The sequence below is a fragment of the Eubalaena glacialis genome, chromosome 3, assembly GCF_028564815.1.
Source record: "Eubalaena glacialis isolate mEubGla1 chromosome 3, mEubGla1.1.hap2.+ XY, whole genome shotgun sequence".
NCBI classification, from domain to species: Eukaryota; Metazoa; Chordata; class Mammalia; order Artiodactyla; family Balaenidae; genus Eubalaena; species Eubalaena glacialis.
Genome location: NC_083718.1, coordinates 82,151,075 through 82,171,173, shown reverse-complemented (window position 1 = coordinate 82,171,173; position 20,099 = coordinate 82,151,075). Strand labels below are relative to the sequence as shown.

Below are 20,099 nucleotides of genomic sequence, written 5' to 3'. Positions count from 1 at the left end.
ACTCAGAATTTTTTGACTCTAAACGCTCATGCTCTTTCCATTATACCATTAGCTCCAATTGTATTTCCTAGTGTTTCTGTTTGGCTACTTAGCTTTGCTTTTTGAAAAGATATCCAGAATTAATTAATCAAGCCACTACTTGTAAAGATGAATAGGGCCCAGAATCAAAGCCCACTGTCAATTTATTTGTTTCTGCATACAGAGATAGGAGTATCTTTTTCCCTTAATTTTTGGGAAATCTCAGTATCTGGGCAAGAAGGAAATCTGGAGACATTCTGCCTCTCTTTGTTGGATAGTCTTCTGGGTGTGGTAGAGTATTATGGGATTCGCTTTTTTTATTAGCTGACTTTGATGCATATTTGGGTAGCGTATATGTTTGAGGATATGTTAGGCTTGTGGGATACACTAAGATGTGTTTGGGAGTAAGAGATAACTTTTACTACTTTAAATAAGAGCAGCCTCTTGGTTCCAGAGTACTTTCTTATGAGATCAGCTACCTCTTTCTGGCTGAGCCAGCACATGGAAAGCCTGAGACTTTTTTCCTCTTACAAAGTAGGGGAAGGGTTAATAGTAGAGCATGAAATAGGCTCTTTGACTCCTTATCCATTTAAATTTGCGTTGCCCCCTTTCAAAGATCAGTTACCTTAATCCTGCGTCTTTAGGAAGGTCTTTGGCACAAATCATTTCTCATCTACTGCCCACAATATGCTGTACCTCAGGTCCTGAATGTTACTTGCTTTTTGTTCATCAAGCTATCTTATAAACTCATTTTTAATACAGATTTCTCATTGGTGGAGGCTAAAATAGAGTTATTGGCAAGCTAGATATCTTTTTGAAGTCCCTTAACCATTTGGCTATGAAATATCCTTTTCTGTTTTAACTTATTATACTTTGGAGGCATTAGAACTGCTCTTCATTCATCTCTTGATGGCTTTGTAGAGCATTGGTAACAGTCTGAATAACAGATATGTTTCTGAGCTCTAGTTCGTTCTTGGGTATTTGGCTTTTTATCATTGGCAGAAAAGATAATAGAAGTCGAGGGATTTGTTTTTAGTTGTGGATAGAAAATCAGGCATGGAGTCCCAGTCCTAGATTGAAAGCTTTAGCTATTTTCAACAAGGATCTGGTTGGGAAAAGAGAGAGGGAAGGAAGAGGTGTGTGTTTGTTTATACCGAGTAGAGAACAGCAGATTTGGGAGGCTAGAATCAGAAATCTTTGATTTGTGGCTGAATGAAAAATTATGTGAATTGCTGCTGTCATCTTGTTAGTGTGAAAGTGTTGAGTATAGTTTCATGCATTCCCTTCAAGTTTCATGATTTGAACTTACCTTCACGCATGATATCTTTTTTGTGTTTTCATGATAGCAAATTACAAATTCCCTTTTTAATTTAAAAAGAGACTCAAATCTACCCTTAAAATATCCACAGGTACAGTGGGAATTGTGTGTTGGGGGCAAACATTCTCATTCACAAGCAAAATTTCACTGGTTGTTTTTTCTTTTCTTTTCTTTTTTGTTTCAGGACTTGATTTCATTGGGGTTGAGGGGTCAAATTATCCCCGAAAATTTGAGACTGCTCCTGGTATGATACATCCAGGCGCCTAACTGCCCCGGATATTTAATAGATTTTTATGAACTGAAATATCTGTGGATATGTCATTTTTCTGTCTTCCTGCTTTTTATTTTTCTGCTTTTTTCTCTCATATTCTGTGCCTGTTTTTCCTCCTTAAAAAAATTAGTTTATTTAATGAATATTTAACATTTACATTGTCTGTGCTTTTTGCTGATGGAATGGAAGCCCTAATCTTTTGTTCAGAGCATTTGCACTGTTCCTGCGCCTTAACGCTTCCTCAGTGTAGTCCTTCTCCTTAGCCAAGACCATATGTCCTATATAGGAAGGTGTCAAGTAGCTGTCTACAGTCTTCCTTTCCATTCCAGATGCAGTCGCCAGAGTGCAGGGGAAAAAAAATTCTTGCATTGAGAGAGAGCCTCTCAGTAGTAAATAACTTCTTAGATCACTTCCAATTCTAGGATTGTGTGTATGTGTTAACCCAGATTTTGGATTCCAATTAGCCAGGGTGGGATGGTTGTTAATGGGGAGGAAAAATGCCATCACTAGAGAAGGAGAGAATGTGGTTTGTAACTTGTCTAAACTGAGATTGGACTTTAGTTTGATTTGGATAACATTGTCATTATTAAGTGGTTTGGAATTTCCCTGGCACAGTTTTAACATTTTCCTGGGAAAGGCATTGCACTGAACATATTTTTCTCTAGGAAATAGGATTTTTCATTATTAAATGTTTAGGAGAATTTCAGACGGTTTTGTAGGTGTTAGAATATTTCTCTTCAGTGACAGTGAAATCTGAATGCCACGCCTTCATTCTTTCATTCTTGTAAGAAGTTTTCTTCATTTGGAGAGAATGTTTTAAGAATTATTAAATATATACTGTTATTCTAGAGAAGAAAATAAGGCGTTTTCTGGTCCTTGCTACACAGAGGTTCCTATTTCTTAGTGTGGTTCTTTGGTTGAAGGGAAGAATTTTAGATCTCATAGAAACTCACCTATGTTCCTTAAAAAATGGCAGGTTCCTTTTCTGGGGATATGCGTATACGTGAAGCAAAACAAGGGGAATGTGGAAGGTGGTTTGATTATTTACAGACTGTGCCATGACCTCAGCAGGTCAGATTTTGTGTTTTGTATAGTTAGGACCAGTACGGTAACTATTACACATATTTGATTTTTCAATCTCATCTCGTGTCTTCTGAAAAGAACAGATCCATTGGGGTTTCTTATAGTTAAATCAATACGATCTATAAACTTGACTTCTGCTGAGTATGCATTTTTAAATTTAATTTTTATTTTTGGCCGTGTTGGGTCTTTGTTGCTGTGCGTGGGCTTTTCTCTGGTTGCAGAGAGTGGGACCACTCTTCGTTGCGGCGCACAGGCTTCTCATTGCGGTGGCTTCTCTTGTTGTGGAGCATGGGCTTTAGGCACGCGGGCTTCAGTAGTTGTGGCACACAGGCTCGGTAGTTGTGGCACATGGGCTCTAGGGCGCAGGCTCAGTAGTTGTGGCGCACGGGCTCTAGGGCGCAGGCTCAGTAGTTGTGGCGCACAGGCGTAGTTGCTCCACGGCATGTGGGATCTTCCCGGATCAGGGATTGAACCCACGTCCCCTGCATTGGCAGGCGGATTCTTAACCACTTCGCCACCAGGGAAGCCCTGAGTATGCATTTTTAAATTCAGTTCCCATAGCAGGTAGGTGTCAGTGCTCTCAGTTTGGATTTCAAGCCTTTCCTTCTTCACTGCCCTTTGACTATAATGTGGCAGCCATTTGTGTTCCTCTGCTCTTGCTGCCATCTTTCTTCAGACTGCCTGCAGTACTGTCTTATACCAAATAAGTATAGCTTGCATGTTTCAGTTTAAATTGTCTGCTGCCATTTCACTGAACGGACTACTAAGTCAGAGGACTGAAGGCCCTTAAGAGATTGCTTGGAGCATTGGGTCCATTGGAGTCTTGCTCTCTCTTGCATTTTCTCTCTCTTTCTTACTGTCTCGCTCTCTTTCCTATTACAGCTGTGTAACAAGAACTGAAAATAGCTGTGAAATCATAATCTTATTAAAACCCTGGTTGTTCTGAGGTATCCCTTTCTAAAAAGTCTTTTCCTCCCTCTGAAGCCCAAGAATCCCTTCTGATTACTAAATTCTGGTTACACTTCTGGCTGCCAAAAGTTTATACATCCGTATTTTCTGCCTGTGCTTGGTACTGGCACTTAAAATTACTTCATTGTTTTTCCTTTATTCCCAGGTGCATGGAGGACTGCAACAGAGGAGTGGGGAACTGAAGATTGGAATGAAGATGTAGGTATTCCCAGGTCATTCCTCATTAGTACCTTCTATCCCTAAGTGGTGTTTAGGGATAGAAAATGGGTATGTTTCTACCCCTCAAAATTCACCCTTAAGATTCTGACCCAAAACTTTTACATCCAAAATAGTGTTCTGAGCCAGAACATTTCACATATGTTATATGAAGGAGACTGGGCATGAACAGGACTCTGTGGAACCAGACTATGGAAAGGGCAAGTGCACTTGTGTAAGTCCAATATCTGATTGTCGGATTTATCCCAGGAAGAGATGGTGGTTGGGTAGGGCACTAGCAATGGAGTTAGGCAGGTAGTGCATTGAGTAACAGCTTCTGGTGGCACATGACTCTCCTTGGAGCAAATCAGTTATTTGGTTCACATTCAGGCATTGGTGTATGGTCCTGTAATTGGCTTAGAGATGGGTACAGATGAGAGTTACAGTACCAAGTTCTTAAGTTTACAGTCTGGTTGACTCTGGGACCCCTTTTGTTCTTGTACTAAGAGCCCAACGTGGTGATTGTAATTGAGATGAACATGTAGGTTTGGCTATCTTCCAGATTGACTAAACTAGGAAACCTCATAGATGGGTGGCACATAAACAAGCTATATGAATTCACTGGAGTAGTACCTGAGTAAAAGAATTTTGCTGATCCCTGGTCACAGTCAAGCTTTTGCTGTGAATTACAGTTTCCCGTGATCATGGATGAACTTTCTTGTACTTGTATTGATTCAGTCAAGACAGAATATGATAAGAGGAAATGATGTTTCAAACTGTTTTGGTTTTCAGGCCTGAGTTTTAAAATTCTGGATGTATCAGCATCAGAGGGTGATTCTTTTCTATTGTAGCAGAGCTAGACTGCTTTGTGAATACTTTCTAAGATTTGGCTTGTCTGCTTAACCACCTTTCAGAGAATGATATATTTGGGGGAGTGGATTCCCTGTTTTTAGAGGGGAGATTTTAATCAAAAAGTTTTTTTAAAAAATCAACTTTTGGGGAATTCCCTGGCAGTCCAGTGGTTAAGGACTCCACGCTTTCACTGTTGAGGGCCAGGGTTCAATTCCTGGTTGGGGAACTAAGATCCCAGAAGGCCGGGCACCATGCCCCCCCCCTCAAAAAAAATCAACTTTTGAATAGTAGGAAGATTTATTCCCTACAATTGCTTACCTAATTTTAGTGTTTTATAGTGGAGAGACTAGGTGTAACAAAGTCAGTTTTAAGGCAAAGAATGCCTTTAAAAAAAATATATATATATATATATATATATATATTTGGTTGCACCAGGTCTTAGTTGTGGCAGGTGGGCTCCTTAGTCACGGTTCCAGGGTTCCTTTAGTTGGGGCTCGCCGGCTCCTTAGTTGGAGCACGTGGGCTCCTTAGTTGTGGCATGCGAACTCTTAGTTGTGGCATGCGTGTGGGATCTAGTTCCCTGACCAGTGATCGAACCCAGGCCCCCTGCATTGGGAGCACGGAGTCTTATCCACTGCGCCACCAGGGAAGTCCCCAAAAAATGCATGTTAAAATTATTCCTCCATATATCAACTCATCAGCACTTGGGCCCTTACTGCTCAAAAGCCAAGAATTAACTTATTTCTGTCTTCATCTTGGCTGTGATCTTCCTTTCTTTGAGAGGAGTAGTGGAAGATAAAGTATGGTTTGGATTGAGGTAGGAGTTGGGAGCTGTAGCGGGAAAATATAAAGGGGCTTTCTCTGTTTTTCTGTCTAGCATATTCACCTTCCTGTAAGTTCAGTGCGCATATTATGTGACTCCACTAGATTTTATTGGGTTTCTTGATTCTACCCTCTCTTTTGATAAAACCATTGTGCATAGATAGAAGGGGCTTGAAGGTCAGTCCATTCAGGATTCCTTAGAGTAGATAGTTCTCTCTTCTAAGGGTTTTCCCCTTTTTCTTGATGTTGAATTCCCCTTACCTATGCCAGGTTTCTGACTGAAACCTACCTAACACTAGGAGTGACTAATTCCTCTGTTTTCCAGCTTTCTGAGACCAAGATCTTCACTGCCTCTAATGTGTCGTCAGTGCCTCTGCCTGCGGAGAATGTGACAATCACTGCTGGTCAGAGGCAAGTGTGTGGTATAATTCAGTATCTTTTCCCAAGGGTATCTGCTAAGTTAGTTGTAAGGAAGAGTGGCACTGGGCCTCTTCAGACTCCCATGGTGTTGGTAATGATGATAACCAAATCACATTAGGGTCCTATTAAGTTGATTGGTAGATTTGTAAGAGTTGATATTAGTAATCTACTGAATGGAAATCCATATATTACAATTTTAAAGCTAACTTTCCCCCAAATAGCCCTTTAATACATAGGTCAGCCTTGTCAGCATCACAGGTATTGATTAAAACTTAGAACTTAGAACTTGTAGTAAGTCAGGTAAAGAGAAGCTGAAAGTGGAAAGTTCTCATATATTTCTGAATTTGCAGAACTGTTCAACAGTTTCATCTCTTGCTTAATAATTATGATCTTTGCCTGCTTAGCCCACTGAGTATGGTGATAATTTTTTTCCCTAGGATCTGGCTTATGAAATTTTTAGAACTTGAACATAGGTATTGGGGTCAGTAGAGGGAGATGACACTTGTCAGGGAATATTTTTATCCCCTGAAAGACTCTTGGATTATTTCTAGACCTGGGTATGATAGCTGTTGATTCAGAATGTCCTAAAGAGAAGTGCGATAGGAATAGGATGTTCAGGATGTCATTACCAGAGGTAATGTGTTTTTTGTTTTCATACATCTTTGTTGGAGTATAATTGCTTCACAATGCTGTTAGTTTTTGTTGTACAACAAAGTGAATCAGCCATATGCATACATATATCCCCATATCCCCTCCCTCTTGAGCCTTCCTATCCCACCCCTCCAGGTCATTGCAAAGCACCGAGCTGATCTCCCTGTGCTATGCTGCTGCTTCCCACTAGCTAGCTATTTTACATTTGGTAGTGTATATATGTTGATGCTACTCTCACTTCGCCCCAGCTTCTCCCTTCCCCTCCCCCGTGTCCTCAAGTGCATTCTCTATGTCTACGTCTTTATTCCTGCCCTGCCACTAGGTCCATCAGTACCATTTTTTTTTAGATTCCATAAATATGCGTTAGCATTACGGTATTTATTTTTCTCTTTCTGACTTACTGCACTCTGTATGACAGACTCTAGCTCCATCCACCTCACTACAAATAATTTAATTTCGTTTCTTTTTATGGCTGAGTAATATTCCATTGTATATATGTACCACATCTTCTTCGTCCATTCATCTGTTGATGGACATTTAGGTTGCTTCCATATCCTGGCTATTGTAAATAGTGTTGCAGTGAACATTGTGGTACATGTCTCTTTTTGAATTATGGTTTTCTCAGGGTATATGCCCAGTAGTGGGATTGCTGGGTCATATGGTAGTTATATTTTTAGTTTTTTTAAGGAACCTCCATACTTTTTGTTTTTTCCCTATGATACCAAATATCTGTGATTTTTTTTTTTTCCACACCAATTCTGCAATTCTCTGACACCAGCTGGGTGTTCTGACACTAACTCTCCAGAGTTAGCGCAGACCCAAGTTGACCGCTCAGTACCACAAGACTGCCTTTATTTACTTCAGAGGTCAGCTGCAAATGGGCCACCTGCACATTTCTGCCCAGCCGACTACAAATTTGGGAGTTCTCACAGCCCCCTCCTCAGGTTTAATAATTTGCTAGAATGACTCACATAACTCAGGAAAGAGTTTTACTTGCTGTCCCTGGTTTATTATAACCAGTACTCAGGAAGAGCCAGGTGGAAGAGATGCATAGGGCATGGTATGGGGGTTGGTGGAGCACAGAGATTCTAAGCCCTCTCTGCGTGTGCTGCCCTCCTGGCGCATCGATGTGTTCACCATCCCAGAAGCTCACTGAACCTCATTGTTCAAGAGTTCTTAATCAGAGTTTCATTACATAGGCATGATTGATAAAGTCATTGGTGATTGAATTCAATCTCTAGCTCCTCTTCCTTCCCTAGAAGTGGGTGGAGTGTGATGGGGCTGAAAGTTCCAACTCTCTAATCACTTCCTTGGTGTTTCTGGTGACCAGCCACCTTCTTGAAACTCTGTGAGGGGTCCCACCCTGAGTAACTTTATTAGCATAAACTGGTTGAAAGAGACCAATTATGAAAAACAAAAGACACTCCTACTAAGGAAATTTGCAAAGCCCCTAGTATATATTTTCATTATACCACAAGTAACTTGAAATTTTTTTAAAATTTTGGGAAAAATTCCCCAAACCCTTCTTGTTCCAAAGCTGCTTGAGGATGCCAGCCAGCATTCTAGTATGTGGTTTTATATATTAGATATTGGTAATGACAGGTATTCAGTATTAAAATCATGGGTAAAAATTTGTAAATTTTGGCCCAATTATCGAGCTGCTGTATTAAAGTTAACATTTGATATTTCACTAAGTTAATTTCACTAAAATTAAAATATTTAACATTATTAAGGTTGGCAGCCTCATTGGAGCATAGGTAGATACTGTTGTGGCTCTTACACATCTGTTATTTTGATGAATTAAGCATTTCAGGGCTTTGTGTTTCTGGGGAGTGACTTCATTTTGATCTAACCATAATCTGAGTTGGGTGTTGGGGAATGCTGGAATGTTCAGTCATTCATCAAGCTCCCATCTCTCCACCAGAATTGACCTTGCTGTTCTGTTGGGGAAGACACCATCTTCAATGGAGAATGATTCGTCTAATCTGGATCCATCTCAGGCTCCTTCTCTTGCCCAGCCTCTGGTGTTCAGTAACTCGAAGCAGAGTGCCATATCACAGCCTGCTTCAGGGAACACGTTTTCTCATCACAGTATGGTAAGTAGGAAACATGGTGTATCCTAACCAAACTTTTCTGCAACCCCAGCACATACATACAGTAATTCCTTTCAGTGATACCCAGAGGTTTGGGGCAAGGTAAAGCGTCTTCTTTTGTCTTCCTAAGCTGACTTGGGTGTAGAGATGTCGAGTTGGGTAGTAGGGGATAGCTCTAGGAGAGGACTTAGCTTTGGACAGACTGAGTCATCTTATAAAAATGAGTTAGGAGACTTCCCTTGTGGTCCAGTGGGTTAGACTCCACACTCCCAATGTACGGGGCCCGAGTTCGATCCCTGGTCAGAGAACTAGATCCCACATGCATGCCACAACTAAGAAGCCCACATGCTGCAACTAAGACCCAGCGTAGCCAAAATAAATAAATAAATAAATTAATTAATTAATTAATTGTATTTTTTAAATGTGTAGACTTTTAAAAAAAAAATAAGTTAACATCATTTACTGAATACTTATTGTGCGAACATTGTTCACTTATTCTTTTTTTTTTTTAATTCTGAAATATCATTTTTAAAATTTTATTTATTTATTTATTTATTTTTGGCTGTGTTGGGTCTTTGTTTCTGTGCGAGGGCTTTCTCTAGTTGCGGCGAGCGGGGGCCACTCTTCATCGCGGTGCGCGGGCCTCTCACTGTCACGGCCTCTCTTGTTGCGGAGCACAGGCTCCAGACGCGCAGGCTCAGTAGTTGTGGCTCACGGGCTTTGTTGCTCCGCGGCATGTGGGATCTTCCCAGACAAGGGCTCGAACCCGTGTCCCCTGCATTGGCAGGCAGACTCTCAACCACTGCGCCACCAGGGAAGCCCCCACTGTTATTCTTGAAGAGTGAAAATCAATGACAACCTATTTTAATACTAATTAGTATTAGTAATACTAACTAAACTTTGATGGAAGGTTGTAGCAGTTCCCTGTTTTTTGTTTGTTTTTTGTTTTTTGGCTGCACTGTGCGGCATGTGGGATCTCAGTACGCCGAACAAGGATTGAAACCATGCCCCCTGCATTGGGAGCACGGAGTCTTAACCCCTGGACCACCAGGGAAGTCCAGCAGTTCCCTGTTTCTTGATAGAGCAGAATTGTCATATGTATTCATTTAAACCAGACATTTCTGAGCTAGGCTTCTAAAAACTTGGGGTCTTCCTGAATCTGCCCACTTACTAGCTATTTCTCCCTTTCTCTCTAAGTGGGGATAAGAGTGCTTGCTGTGCCTATCTTACAGGGCTTCAGGAAGATAAATAAGATAATGAGTAAAGTCTCCACAAATGTGGAAGTAGTGGTATTGGTTATTAACAACCTAGAGCACTTATGGCAAATGACTTGTTGATTCAGAATATTTTTTAAAATTCAGGGTCATCAATTATAGCAAAGGCTAAATAACTAAACAAAGATGGTCAGTAAATCCTAAAAGTACTGCTTTTTCTCTCCTCTTTGCTTTTACTTTCCTGTTTATTTTTTGGTGGAGGGTTACTATAGTTGTAAGAGGTAAGAAACTACATGTATGCATATACTTTTATTTTTCTAGTAGTAAGGTTATAGTAGTTACTTCAGCTGTAAAACTGCTAAGTCAGCCTCTAATCCAGAGCTGTTAGGTTTTTTTAAAAATAAATTTATTTATTTTTGGCTCTGTTGGGTCTTTGTTGCTGCACACGAGCTTTCTCTAGTTGCGGCGAGCAGGGGATACTCTTCGTTGCGGTGCTCGTGCTTCTCATTGCAGTGGTTTCTCTTGTTGCGGAGCACAGGCTCTAGGCGCGTGGGCTTCAGTAGTTGTGGCACAAGGGCTCAGTAGTCGTGACTCACGGGCTTAGTTGCTCTGCGGCACGTGGGATCTTCCTGGACCAAGGATCGAACCCGTGTCCCCTGCATTGGTATGCGGATTCTTAACCACTGTGCCACCAGGGAAGTCCCACTCTGTTAGTTTTTAACTGTTGTCTTAAAATAGTTTTTTGTGTTAATAGTAATTTGGTGGTTGATATTCTGCCATGTATGAGTGGTCACAGGAGAGAAAAGGTGGCAGAGAAGGGAGAGGAGTGTTGGGACTAAAAAGAAAAAGAAGGAAGAAACAAAATGGGACAAAGGTCGTAGGAAGATATAATGAAGATCAGAAAATAATTATCAACACCTGAGATATATGACTGGAAAATGGGTTAAGTGCTCTGTGTCACTTTTAATTGCCTTTAATGTCTGGAGTTGAAGATTTACACCTAAATCCAAATTCTCATATCAAAAATAAGTTTTCAGTATACTTCCACTTTAACATTCTGTTTTAATGTGTATCATGTGATATGTGAAACTAAACATAAGTGCTGTTCTTTTTTCTCATTACCTGTGTTAATCAGTATGCTATTTAATGTAGTTCTTTTCCATTGAGGACAGAGGTTAGAGGATTAATTTCCCTTAAAATTTAATACATGTAAGTAATATAGGAGCCTTTCCCCATTATCATAATATATGAATGTTAGGTAGTTTTCTGTACCTTCAGTGTTTCACGCTTGCAGAATATTTGGTAATCATTGCTGTGCGGGATCATCTCTCTGCCGCAATCCTGTACTTTCAACTAGATTTCCAGTGTTCTTGTTCTTGTTTGTATAGTCTTGGGATACAGACTGAAGTGGGAAAAAAAAGTCTTACCTTGGGTTGGACAGATTGGTTTTGTATAAGCACCGCTTAATGATGAAGATCATGATGTGCTTAAGTAAGAACCTAAGAGAGACTAGACTAAATCTCCTTGGAGGTTCTTTAGAATAGTCAAGGCCACATGGTTAATCTTCTGGTCTAGGCTGGTAGTTTTACTTGGTAGTAGGGAATAGAGAGAATCCCCCAAAAGCATTAAGAGTAAATTTTGTTTTGTCATCATGATTACCCTGTAGAACTTGGATATACACAGAAAACAAGAAAATCATATTGACTCATTACTTGATCTTTTAGTGCAGAAGTTGAGATAGCCCCTTAACTTTGCTTCTTTGTCTCTATGCTAGTTATTAGAAACATTGAGATGAAGCTCAGTTATTTGTTTTTGTTCCTTTTGAGGTGTTCAGTGGAAGGGGCAAAGACTTTAATGGCTGAAGTGAAATTTTATATCACCTTCATGTTAGCTTAATAATCAAGTATTAGTTGATTTAAAAATTCAAAGGGGAGAAAACCCCTCCAGTCATTAAAGGAGTCCCTGAGAAGGAGGGAGGGGAAAGTGATGGTAATGGTATAAATTTTTTTTTTTTTTTTTTAATTTATTTTTGGCTGCATTGGGTCTTCGCTGCTGCACGTGGTCTTTCTCTAGTTGCGGTGAGCGGGGGCTACTCCTCGTTGCAGTGTGTGGGCTTCTCATTGCGGTGGCTTCTCTTGCTGTGGAGCACGGGGTCCAGGCACGCGAGCTTCGGTAGTTGTGGCAGGTGGGCTCAGTAGTTGTGGCTCGCGGGCTCTGGAGCGCAGGCTCAGCAGTTGTGGCTCACGGGCTCAGTTGCTCCGTGGCATGTGGGATCCCCCCGGACCAGGGCTTGAACCCATGTCCCCTGCATTGGCAGGCGGACTCCCAACCACTGTGCCACCAGGGAAGCCCCAGTAATGTTATAAATTTTAATGGCTCTTATTTTTTTGACTGCTTGTTATGTGCCATGCACATATTAAATGCTTTATATAGTATTTGTTTAATCTTTCTACACCTTTATGAGGTACTACTTTTATTCCTATTTTCAGATGAGGAAAATGAGGTACAGACCAATTACAAGTAATTTTTCCACAATTATTTAACCAGGATTTGAATCTAGACAGTCTGAGTCCAGAGTTTATGCTGTAATGGACTATTCTATTTGGTGACATTCTTTTTTTAAAAATTTATTTATTTTTATTTCTGGCTGTGTTGGGTCTTCATTGCTGCATGCGGGCTTTCTCTAGGTTCGGCGAGCGGGGGCTACTCTTTGTTGCGGTGCGCGGGCTTCTCATTGTGGTGGCTTCTCTTGTTGCAGAGCACAGGCTCTAGGCGCATGAGCTTCAGTAGTTGTGGCACGCGGGCTCAGTAGTTGTGGCTCGTGGGCTCTAGAGTGCAGGCTCAGTAGTTGTGCGCACAGACTTAGTTGCTCCGCAGCATGTGGGATCTTCCTTGACCAGGGCTTGAACCTGTGTCCCCTGCATTGGCTGGCAGATTCTTAACCACTGCGCCACCAGGGAAGCCCTGGACATTCTTTTTTTAAAAAAAAAATATTTATTTATTTATTTTTACTTTTGGCTGTGTTGGGTCTTCGTTTCTGTGCGAGGGCTTTCTCTAGTTGTGGCAAGCGGGGGCCACTCTTCATCGCGGTGCGCGGGCCTCTCACTATCTCGGCCTCTCTTATTGCGGAGCACAGGCTCCAGACGCGCAGGCTCAGTAGTTGTGGCTCACGGGCCTAGTTGCTCCGCGGCATGTGGGATCTTCCCAGACCAGGGCTCGAACCCGTATCCCCTGCATTGGCAGGCAGATTCTCAACCACTGCGCCACCGGGGAAGCCCCCTGGACATTCTTTACTTGTCTTACCTATACTGGCTCTTAACCAGGACAAGTGTTTTGCTTTTGTTTGTTTGTTTGTTTGTTTTTTGAGTAGCTGAACAAGGTTGCTTGGCTGTGGATTTCTCTAATCTCTGTGTTGATCTACAGGTGAGCATGTTAGGGAAAGGATTTGGTGATGTCGGTGAAGCTAAAGGCAGCAGCACCACAGGCTCCCAGTTCTTGGAGCAATTCAAGACTGCTCAGGCCCTGGCTCAGTTGGCAGCTCAGCATTCTCAATCTGGAACCACCACCACCTCCTCTTGGGACATGGGCTCCACCACACAATCCCCATCGCTGGTGCAGTATGGTGAGACATATGGAAAGTGATTTGAATTCTTTAAGCATTGGAGCATTACTGCCAAGAGGCTGGCAGGAGTAGGGGTGGAGAATGTGTTCTGAAGTGAGGAGAAGGGCAGCCAACTGGCTCTTTTCCCACACTGATTTCCCCTGGTGAGATAGGCTCAGTTGAGAAAGCTGGGGAATAATAAATAAATACGTAAGTTGAGGCTGTATGTCTCTCTCATCAAATTTAGCCCTGTACACATTTGCAGTCTTCTGTTGACCTGAGGATGTTTGGGGTTTTCCCTAGGTTTATCTTTAGTATTTGAAAACATCATACTGCCTTTGGGCTTTTCCATTTTAGGACCTTACACTTTAAACATGGACAGTTCCTGGATTCCTTTCTTACATAGGCAGGGTAATAGTTTTGATTTGATTAGGTTCTACTTAACAAATAAAATCCAATGATTGCCACCTATAGAAATGAGATTAAATCGTAAAAGAGGACCTGTTTATATGAGTTTGTGATTCCTGGGGGCCTAATTCATGGCTCTAGAGCAGGATAATAGCATTTTCTTGAGGTTCACGAGCACCTCTGGCCTCATGCTTATTGGATTTCCTCGTGCAGATTTGAAGAACCCAAATGATTCAACAGTGCACAGCCCCTTTACAAAGCGCCAGGCTTTCACCCCATCTTCAGCCATGATGGAGGTGTTCCTTCAGGAGAAGCCACCCGCAGTGGCTACCTCCACTGCTGCACCTCCACCTCCGTCTTCTCCTCTGCCAAGCAAATCCACCTCGGCTCCACAAATGTCTCCTGGGTCTTCAGACAACCAATCGTCCAGCCCTCAGCCGGCTCAGCAAAAACTGAAACAGCAGAAGAAAAAAGCCTCCTTGACTTCTAAGGTATATTTGAACTTTTAGATAGATATTATTTTAGGGCAAAGGGGTGTGGGATTTGAGAATTGAGATTGTAAGGGTGTAATTTGGAGGTTTGAAGCAGAAGTTTTTTATTAGTCTTACAGTAAGCTTATAGTAAACCATTACTTTTTCTTCTCTACAGATTCCTGCTCTGGCTGTGGAGATGCCTGGCTCGGCAGATATCTCAGGGCTAAACCTGCAGTTTGGGGCGTTGCAGTTTGGGTCAGAGCCTGTCCTTTCTGATTATGAGTCCACCCCCACCACGAGCGCCTCTTCAAGCCAGGCTCCAAGTAGCCTCTATACCAGCACGGCCAGGTAGAGGAAACAGCCGTCATAAGACTTCTTTTATCAGACCTTTACCAATTTTTCTAAATCTCTTGCTGATTCCTAGAACTCTGGACAGGCCAAGCCTCTGATTGAGTGAGGGAAAAGTAGCCAATTGTAGCATTTTGTTGAGCATCTTAAGATATTGTTACTAGGTTTTTCCTAACTCTAAACAGAAATGTATCCCTTGGGCACTTCTAGAATATCCAAGCACAGTTCCTAGAGACATGTACCCCACCTTTAACAGAGTACCTTGGCATCTACCACAGCTAAAATTGCTTTTGACACTTTTAGCCCCTTGGTGTGGACTTAAGCCTACGAAGGGTGTAGCTTTGAACTCCTAGGAAGGAGGTAACATTAATATATTACACAATTAAAAGAAACCTTTCCAGTAGAACCTTCCCTGCCTCCTCTGATAGCTATCAGGGAAGGCCATCTTAAGCAGTAGAAAATCCTGGAGGAATTCCAGAGTACTAGGGTATTTTTTTCAATCCTTAGAATTTAAAAATAGAGATGTCTTGCCCCAGCCTAGCTCCGTTGAATCATAATTGCTGTTAATGCATATGAATATTTTAAAAGTTCCTTTCAAGAGAATTTTACTTCATAGGGTTTTTGAGAGGGCCAGGAGCTCAGAATTCCTTAAAATGAACATGAGCAAAAGGTGATTTTTCCCACGTTTAGGGTTCATGTTATGATGGTATCAAAGGGACCAAGAGTAGTATATCCTTTCTACTGACTTTTAGCCTCTTTTTCTAATAACAGCAGGATGTAAGGGAACAAGAATTTTTTCTCTTCCTTTGAGAGTTGAAAATGTTTTTAAACTCGATTCTTAGCTTAGATCCTTGGCTCTATAGGATGTGGAAATTCCTACTGTTGTCAGGAGAAAATTGCGGCAGTTTCTTTTATTTGTTGCTGGAATTTTTCTTTTTGATTGTAATCAACTTACACAAGTAGTAGATCTCCACTGTTTTAGTGTCAGTGGATCTGCTCTATTCGTCACTCTCAGATTTTCCTTCTCCATTCCCCACAGTGAATCTTCATCCACAATTTCATCTAACCAGAGTCAGGAGTCCGGTTATCAGAGTGGCCCAATTCAGCCGACAACCTATACCTCCCAAAATAATGCTCAGGGCCCTCTATATGAACAGAGATCCACACAGACTCGGCGGTACCCCAGCTCCATCTCTTCATCACCCCAAAAGGACTTGACTCAGGCAAAGGTACTGGCTTCACGAACCCCTGGGCATTGGTTAGGAGAATAGTGGGCAAAATCTCTGAAATATTAGTGTTTTACTTCTTGACAAATGGTGCTAAGACACCTCTGAAGTGCTGATTGAGAAGCTGAACCACATTTTTGTGGTTGGTGAAATAAAAGTTCTCTTCACTAACCTTGGAGACTTAGAGCCAGAAGATCATTTTCTTTGCACTAAAGATTCATTCTCTTTAGTAGAATCAGTCTCAATTACCTGTTTTCTTGGAAGATCTGATTGCCAGCCTTCTGTGGGTGCATATCAGTAGACCTCACCTTGCTATGTCTTGGCTTGGTGAGGGGGACAGCATATGCTAGAGGCAATGTGGAGTGACTGTCAGATGCAGCCAGCAGAATAGGTGGTTTGGCTGAACTGTCATACTCCCACATCCTCCCCCAGGGATCACTGGATTTGGACCTTTCCTGTATCTGTTTGGGGTTTGGGATCTCTTCAGCAGTTTGGGCATTGCCTTCTGTTGCCCTGGGTCACACAGGGTTGGTATATCTTATTTTTGTTGTTTTTAAATTTTTGTTGTTTTTATTTTGTTTGGGTAGTATGTATACATTATGTTAATCCTTTCATTAACTTGTAGAATTTCTCTGAAAGAAATTGGTTGACAGAAGTTAAGCTGAGTCAGTGTGCTAACTTGACCTATTCACTTGAGTTTGTCTGTTTCTTATTCCTCTGTTTTTTGTACCAGAATGGCTTCAGTTCTGTGCAGGCCACGCAGTTACAGACCACGCAATCTGTTGAAGGTGAGTGTTCTCCAGGCTTTTTCCTCTCAGTTGTAGTGTTTTTACTCCCCTTTAAATATTTTTGCATTTCGTAGATTGTTGTGAAAAGAGCCCTGCCTCAATGATCAAAACTCCTGGTATAGTCTTAGCTTGGTTCTTTCTACCTTGCTGTTTAATCTCAAACTATCGTAAGTTTCAGGTTCTCTGTCTGGTAACAGTGATAATCCTCTGGGTTCTCTTTATTGGACGAATGAGATCAGTGCTGTGAAATGCTTGGAATTAAAAAAAAAAAAGAAAAGATTGTACCTAAATGTTAGTGGTCCATTACTAAATGACTCACACTCTTGTCTTTGGGACAGCCTAGGGCTGTCGTCACCTCTTAATAACTTCCTCTGATGAGGTGAATTCCTTTCTTTATTTCCAGGTGCTACAGGCTCTGCAGTGAAATCTGACTCACCTTCCACTTCTAGCATCCCCCCTCTCAGTGAAACGGTATCTGCAGCTTCCTTACTGACGACAACCAATCAGCACTCATCTTCCTTGGGTGGCTTGAGCCACAATGAGGAGATTCCAAATACTACCACCACACAACACAGCAGGTGATTTGGGGTGAGGATGGAGGTTTGGGTTGGTGAGTAGTAATAACAGAGCTCTCTGGTTCTATCTTGTCCTCTGCCTAGCAGAGACCACATTAGCTAAGTGGGTGACCTAAAAGCTATGGGAAGTAAAGACAGGAGGCTTTTTCCCCTTTTTCAACACCCATTCTTGCTTTAACTGCTCACTACCCCTGGCTGGCCATTGTGTTTACCATATGATCTCAGATCTCCTTGGTCCCATATTCTGCCTTCTTTGCCTATGTTCTTTTTTTTTTTTCAATTGATGTATAGTTGATTTACAATGTTATGTTAATTTCTGCTGTACAGCAAGGTGATTCAGTTATACATATACGTATTTTCTTTTTTATATTTTTTTCCATTATGGTTTATCACAGGATATTGAATATATTTCCGTGTGCTATATAGTAGGACCTTGTTTTTCATCCATTCTATATATACTAGTTTGCATCTGCTAACCCAAAACTCCCACGCTATCCCTCCCCACCCCTCCTGCCGGCAACCACAAGTCAGTTCTCTGTGTCTGGCCTGTGTTCTTGACTGAAGCTCCAGGTCAGGTAACCATAGCCCTATGGCTAATGGCAACCTCTTTTACCTTACAGCACGTTATCTACTCAGCAGAATACCCTTTCATCATCAACATCTTCTGGGCGCACTTCGACATCCACTCTTTTGGTAAGTGTGATGCTATAAAAGAGGAAGTGTGGTCCTGTTACACTTAAACAACTATCCAACTGTAAGAGTCTCCCAAGAAGGGACTCTTGAAAATTTCTTCATGAGGTGGCAAAATGATAATTCATCTGAAGTTTCAGGAAAGGAGTAAAAGGATGTTTGAAGCCAAGAGAGGCAGAAGAATCCAGAAATATTGCAGAGCTGTGGGCCAATTCTCAAAGCCCTGGAAGTGACTTTTTTTGAATATATGACCTTTTTTTTTTAACACTGTAATTGGGTGGGGCTTTGTATGCTATGATAAATTCTGTAAGAACATACATCCCTTTCTAACTGGTACAGCCATTTTCATTCATTGGTCTGGGGTATGGCAGACATGAGTCCTGAAAATAATCACTTTGAGTCTGGGCATCCTATGAAAGTAGAGGCCAGATGAGAGCTTTTGGCCAAAGAATTAATTTCACTGTTGTGATTTTATAACAATTTGTGGAATTAAGCTGAGATGGTAAGGAAGAAAACTAACTTCAGAAGGACCTGTTTTGGGCAAAGGTGTCTGGTTTGTCAAAAGCCTGGGGCAAGGTAATGAGGGTTAAGGCTTTCTCAGGAATCTCTCTTTCCTCAAGTATACTATTTCAGGTTTAAATTCATTAGAACTTGTACTTCTTTCTAGCTTGTGAACTGGTCCGTTGTGCTGGCCTAGTGAAGAAGAATGTGGGAGAGAAGACTGATATATTTTTCAGACCTAACTATCTTCTGTCTCCTCATTGACTAGTCAGTGTTGGTTTCTAGGGAGTTTGTCCCTACTCGCTCTGCTGCCTTTCTGAACAGGGTGATAATGTGCAGTGGGTCTGTTGTTACCATCTTTCCCAGATGAATGTTGGGGAATGTGTAGCCAGACAGTATTTAGTAACTTCTTCTAATTACTTTGGCAGAGAGCACCCTAGTACCCTGCCTTAGCCTTTTTAATTGAGAAGTTGGTGTGATATAATCAACAGAAGGGATTGTCTTTCCTGACCTGTTATACTAATCACTGTTTCCTCCTCCTCTCTTCCACTGCACGGCCTTTTTGAAGCACACAAGCGTGGAGAGTGAGGCGAATCTTCATTCTTCCTCCAGCACTTTCTCCACCACATCCAGCACAGTCTCTGCACCTCCCCCAGTGGTCAGTGTCTCTTCCAGTCTCAATAGTGGCAGTAGCTTGGGCCTCAGCCTAGGCAGCAACTCTACCGTCACAGCCTCCACTCGAAGCTCAGTTGCTACGACTTCAGGTAACCCTGCATAGAAGATGAATTGCATTCCTTTGGTATGGACGAGCAAAGTAATAGTGTGACAAGATAAAAATATAATTTCTCTTTCAGGAAAAGCTCCTCCCAACCTCCCTCCTGGGGTCCCGCCGTTGTTGCCTAATCCATATATTATGGCTCCAGGGCTGTTACATGCCTACCCGGTAAGTGAGACTGAAGGATCTTCTCCAAAAGAGGAAGGTGATATGGCTATTCTTTATGGCTATGGCTTCAGGTGGAAGAATATAATTAAATAATAAATGAGTGGTTGTCACATGTAAACAAGTTTTTGTAGTTTTGGAAAAAAATAATTTTTTAGAGAGGAAGGACTAAACCTAGACCAGGTCCTCTATTGTGTATTTTCTCGGGTGAAACACAATTTCTGGGCCTCAGAAGCCAAAGGCCAGAGTGTCTAACTAGACTCCCTTTCAATTTCTTAGGAAATTATTTTCTCTAGTTGGATCGATTCCTAGTTTCTGGGGGTCTATGCTGCCTCTGACCTAGTTGGACTAGAGTTCCCTGACTTAGTCTGGGGCTATCTGAGAATAGGTGACTGACAGTAGTAGCCTTTTGCTCTGTTGTGTCTTGTATCAGCTTCGTGTATTCAGTGCCTATTAAGATGAAGGATATTTATTTAAAAAATTTTTTAAAAAACATCTGTTTTTCAAACTTATGTTTACCAGGGGATTAGGGCGGGGGTGGGGGGGGGGGAGGGATAAATTGGGAGATTGGGATGGACATATACACACTACTGTATATAAAATAGATAACTAATAAGAACCTACTGTGTAGCACAGGGAACTC

At 41.7% G+C, this 20,099-nt stretch overlaps 1 protein-coding gene and 1 non-coding gene across 10 annotated transcripts in view; both read left to right on the top strand.

Annotated features, from left to right (window-relative positions):
* UBAP2L (ubiquitin associated protein 2 like) overlaps positions 1-20,099 on the top strand; it is a 42,916-nt gene that overhangs the window by 12,367 nt on the left and 10,450 nt on the right. For 6 of the 9 annotated variants that reach the window (XM_061183407.1, XM_061183406.1, XM_061183410.1 and 3 more), the window contains exons 9-20: positions 3,805-3,857; positions 5,854-5,939; positions 8,524-8,695; positions 13,330-13,528; positions 14,129-14,406; positions 14,564-14,736; positions 15,776-15,965; positions 16,696-16,750; positions 17,154-17,328; positions 17,946-18,018; positions 19,085-19,280; positions 19,371-19,459. In XM_061183407.1, coding sequence (XP_061039390.1) covers positions 3,805-3,857; positions 5,854-5,939; positions 8,524-8,695; positions 13,330-13,528; positions 14,129-14,406; positions 14,564-14,736; positions 15,776-15,965; positions 16,696-16,750; positions 17,154-17,328; positions 17,946-18,018; positions 19,085-19,280; positions 19,371-19,459 — 1,739 coding nt within the window. Of the gene's footprint in view, positions 1-1,520; positions 1,581-3,804; positions 3,858-5,853; positions 5,940-8,523; positions 8,696-13,329; positions 13,529-14,128; positions 14,407-14,563; positions 14,737-15,775; positions 15,966-16,695; positions 16,751-17,153; positions 17,329-17,945; positions 18,019-19,084; positions 19,281-19,370; positions 19,460-20,099 lie in introns of all 9 variants that reach the window. The other 3 variants (XM_061183405.1, XM_061183401.1, XM_061183408.1) reach the window with 1 other exon arrangement.
* On the top strand, positions 16,250-16,386 carry LOC133089297 (small nucleolar RNA SNORA58). Its single transcript, XR_009700671.1, has one exon. It is a non-coding gene; the product is annotated as a small nucleolar RNA SNORA58 (small nucleolar RNA).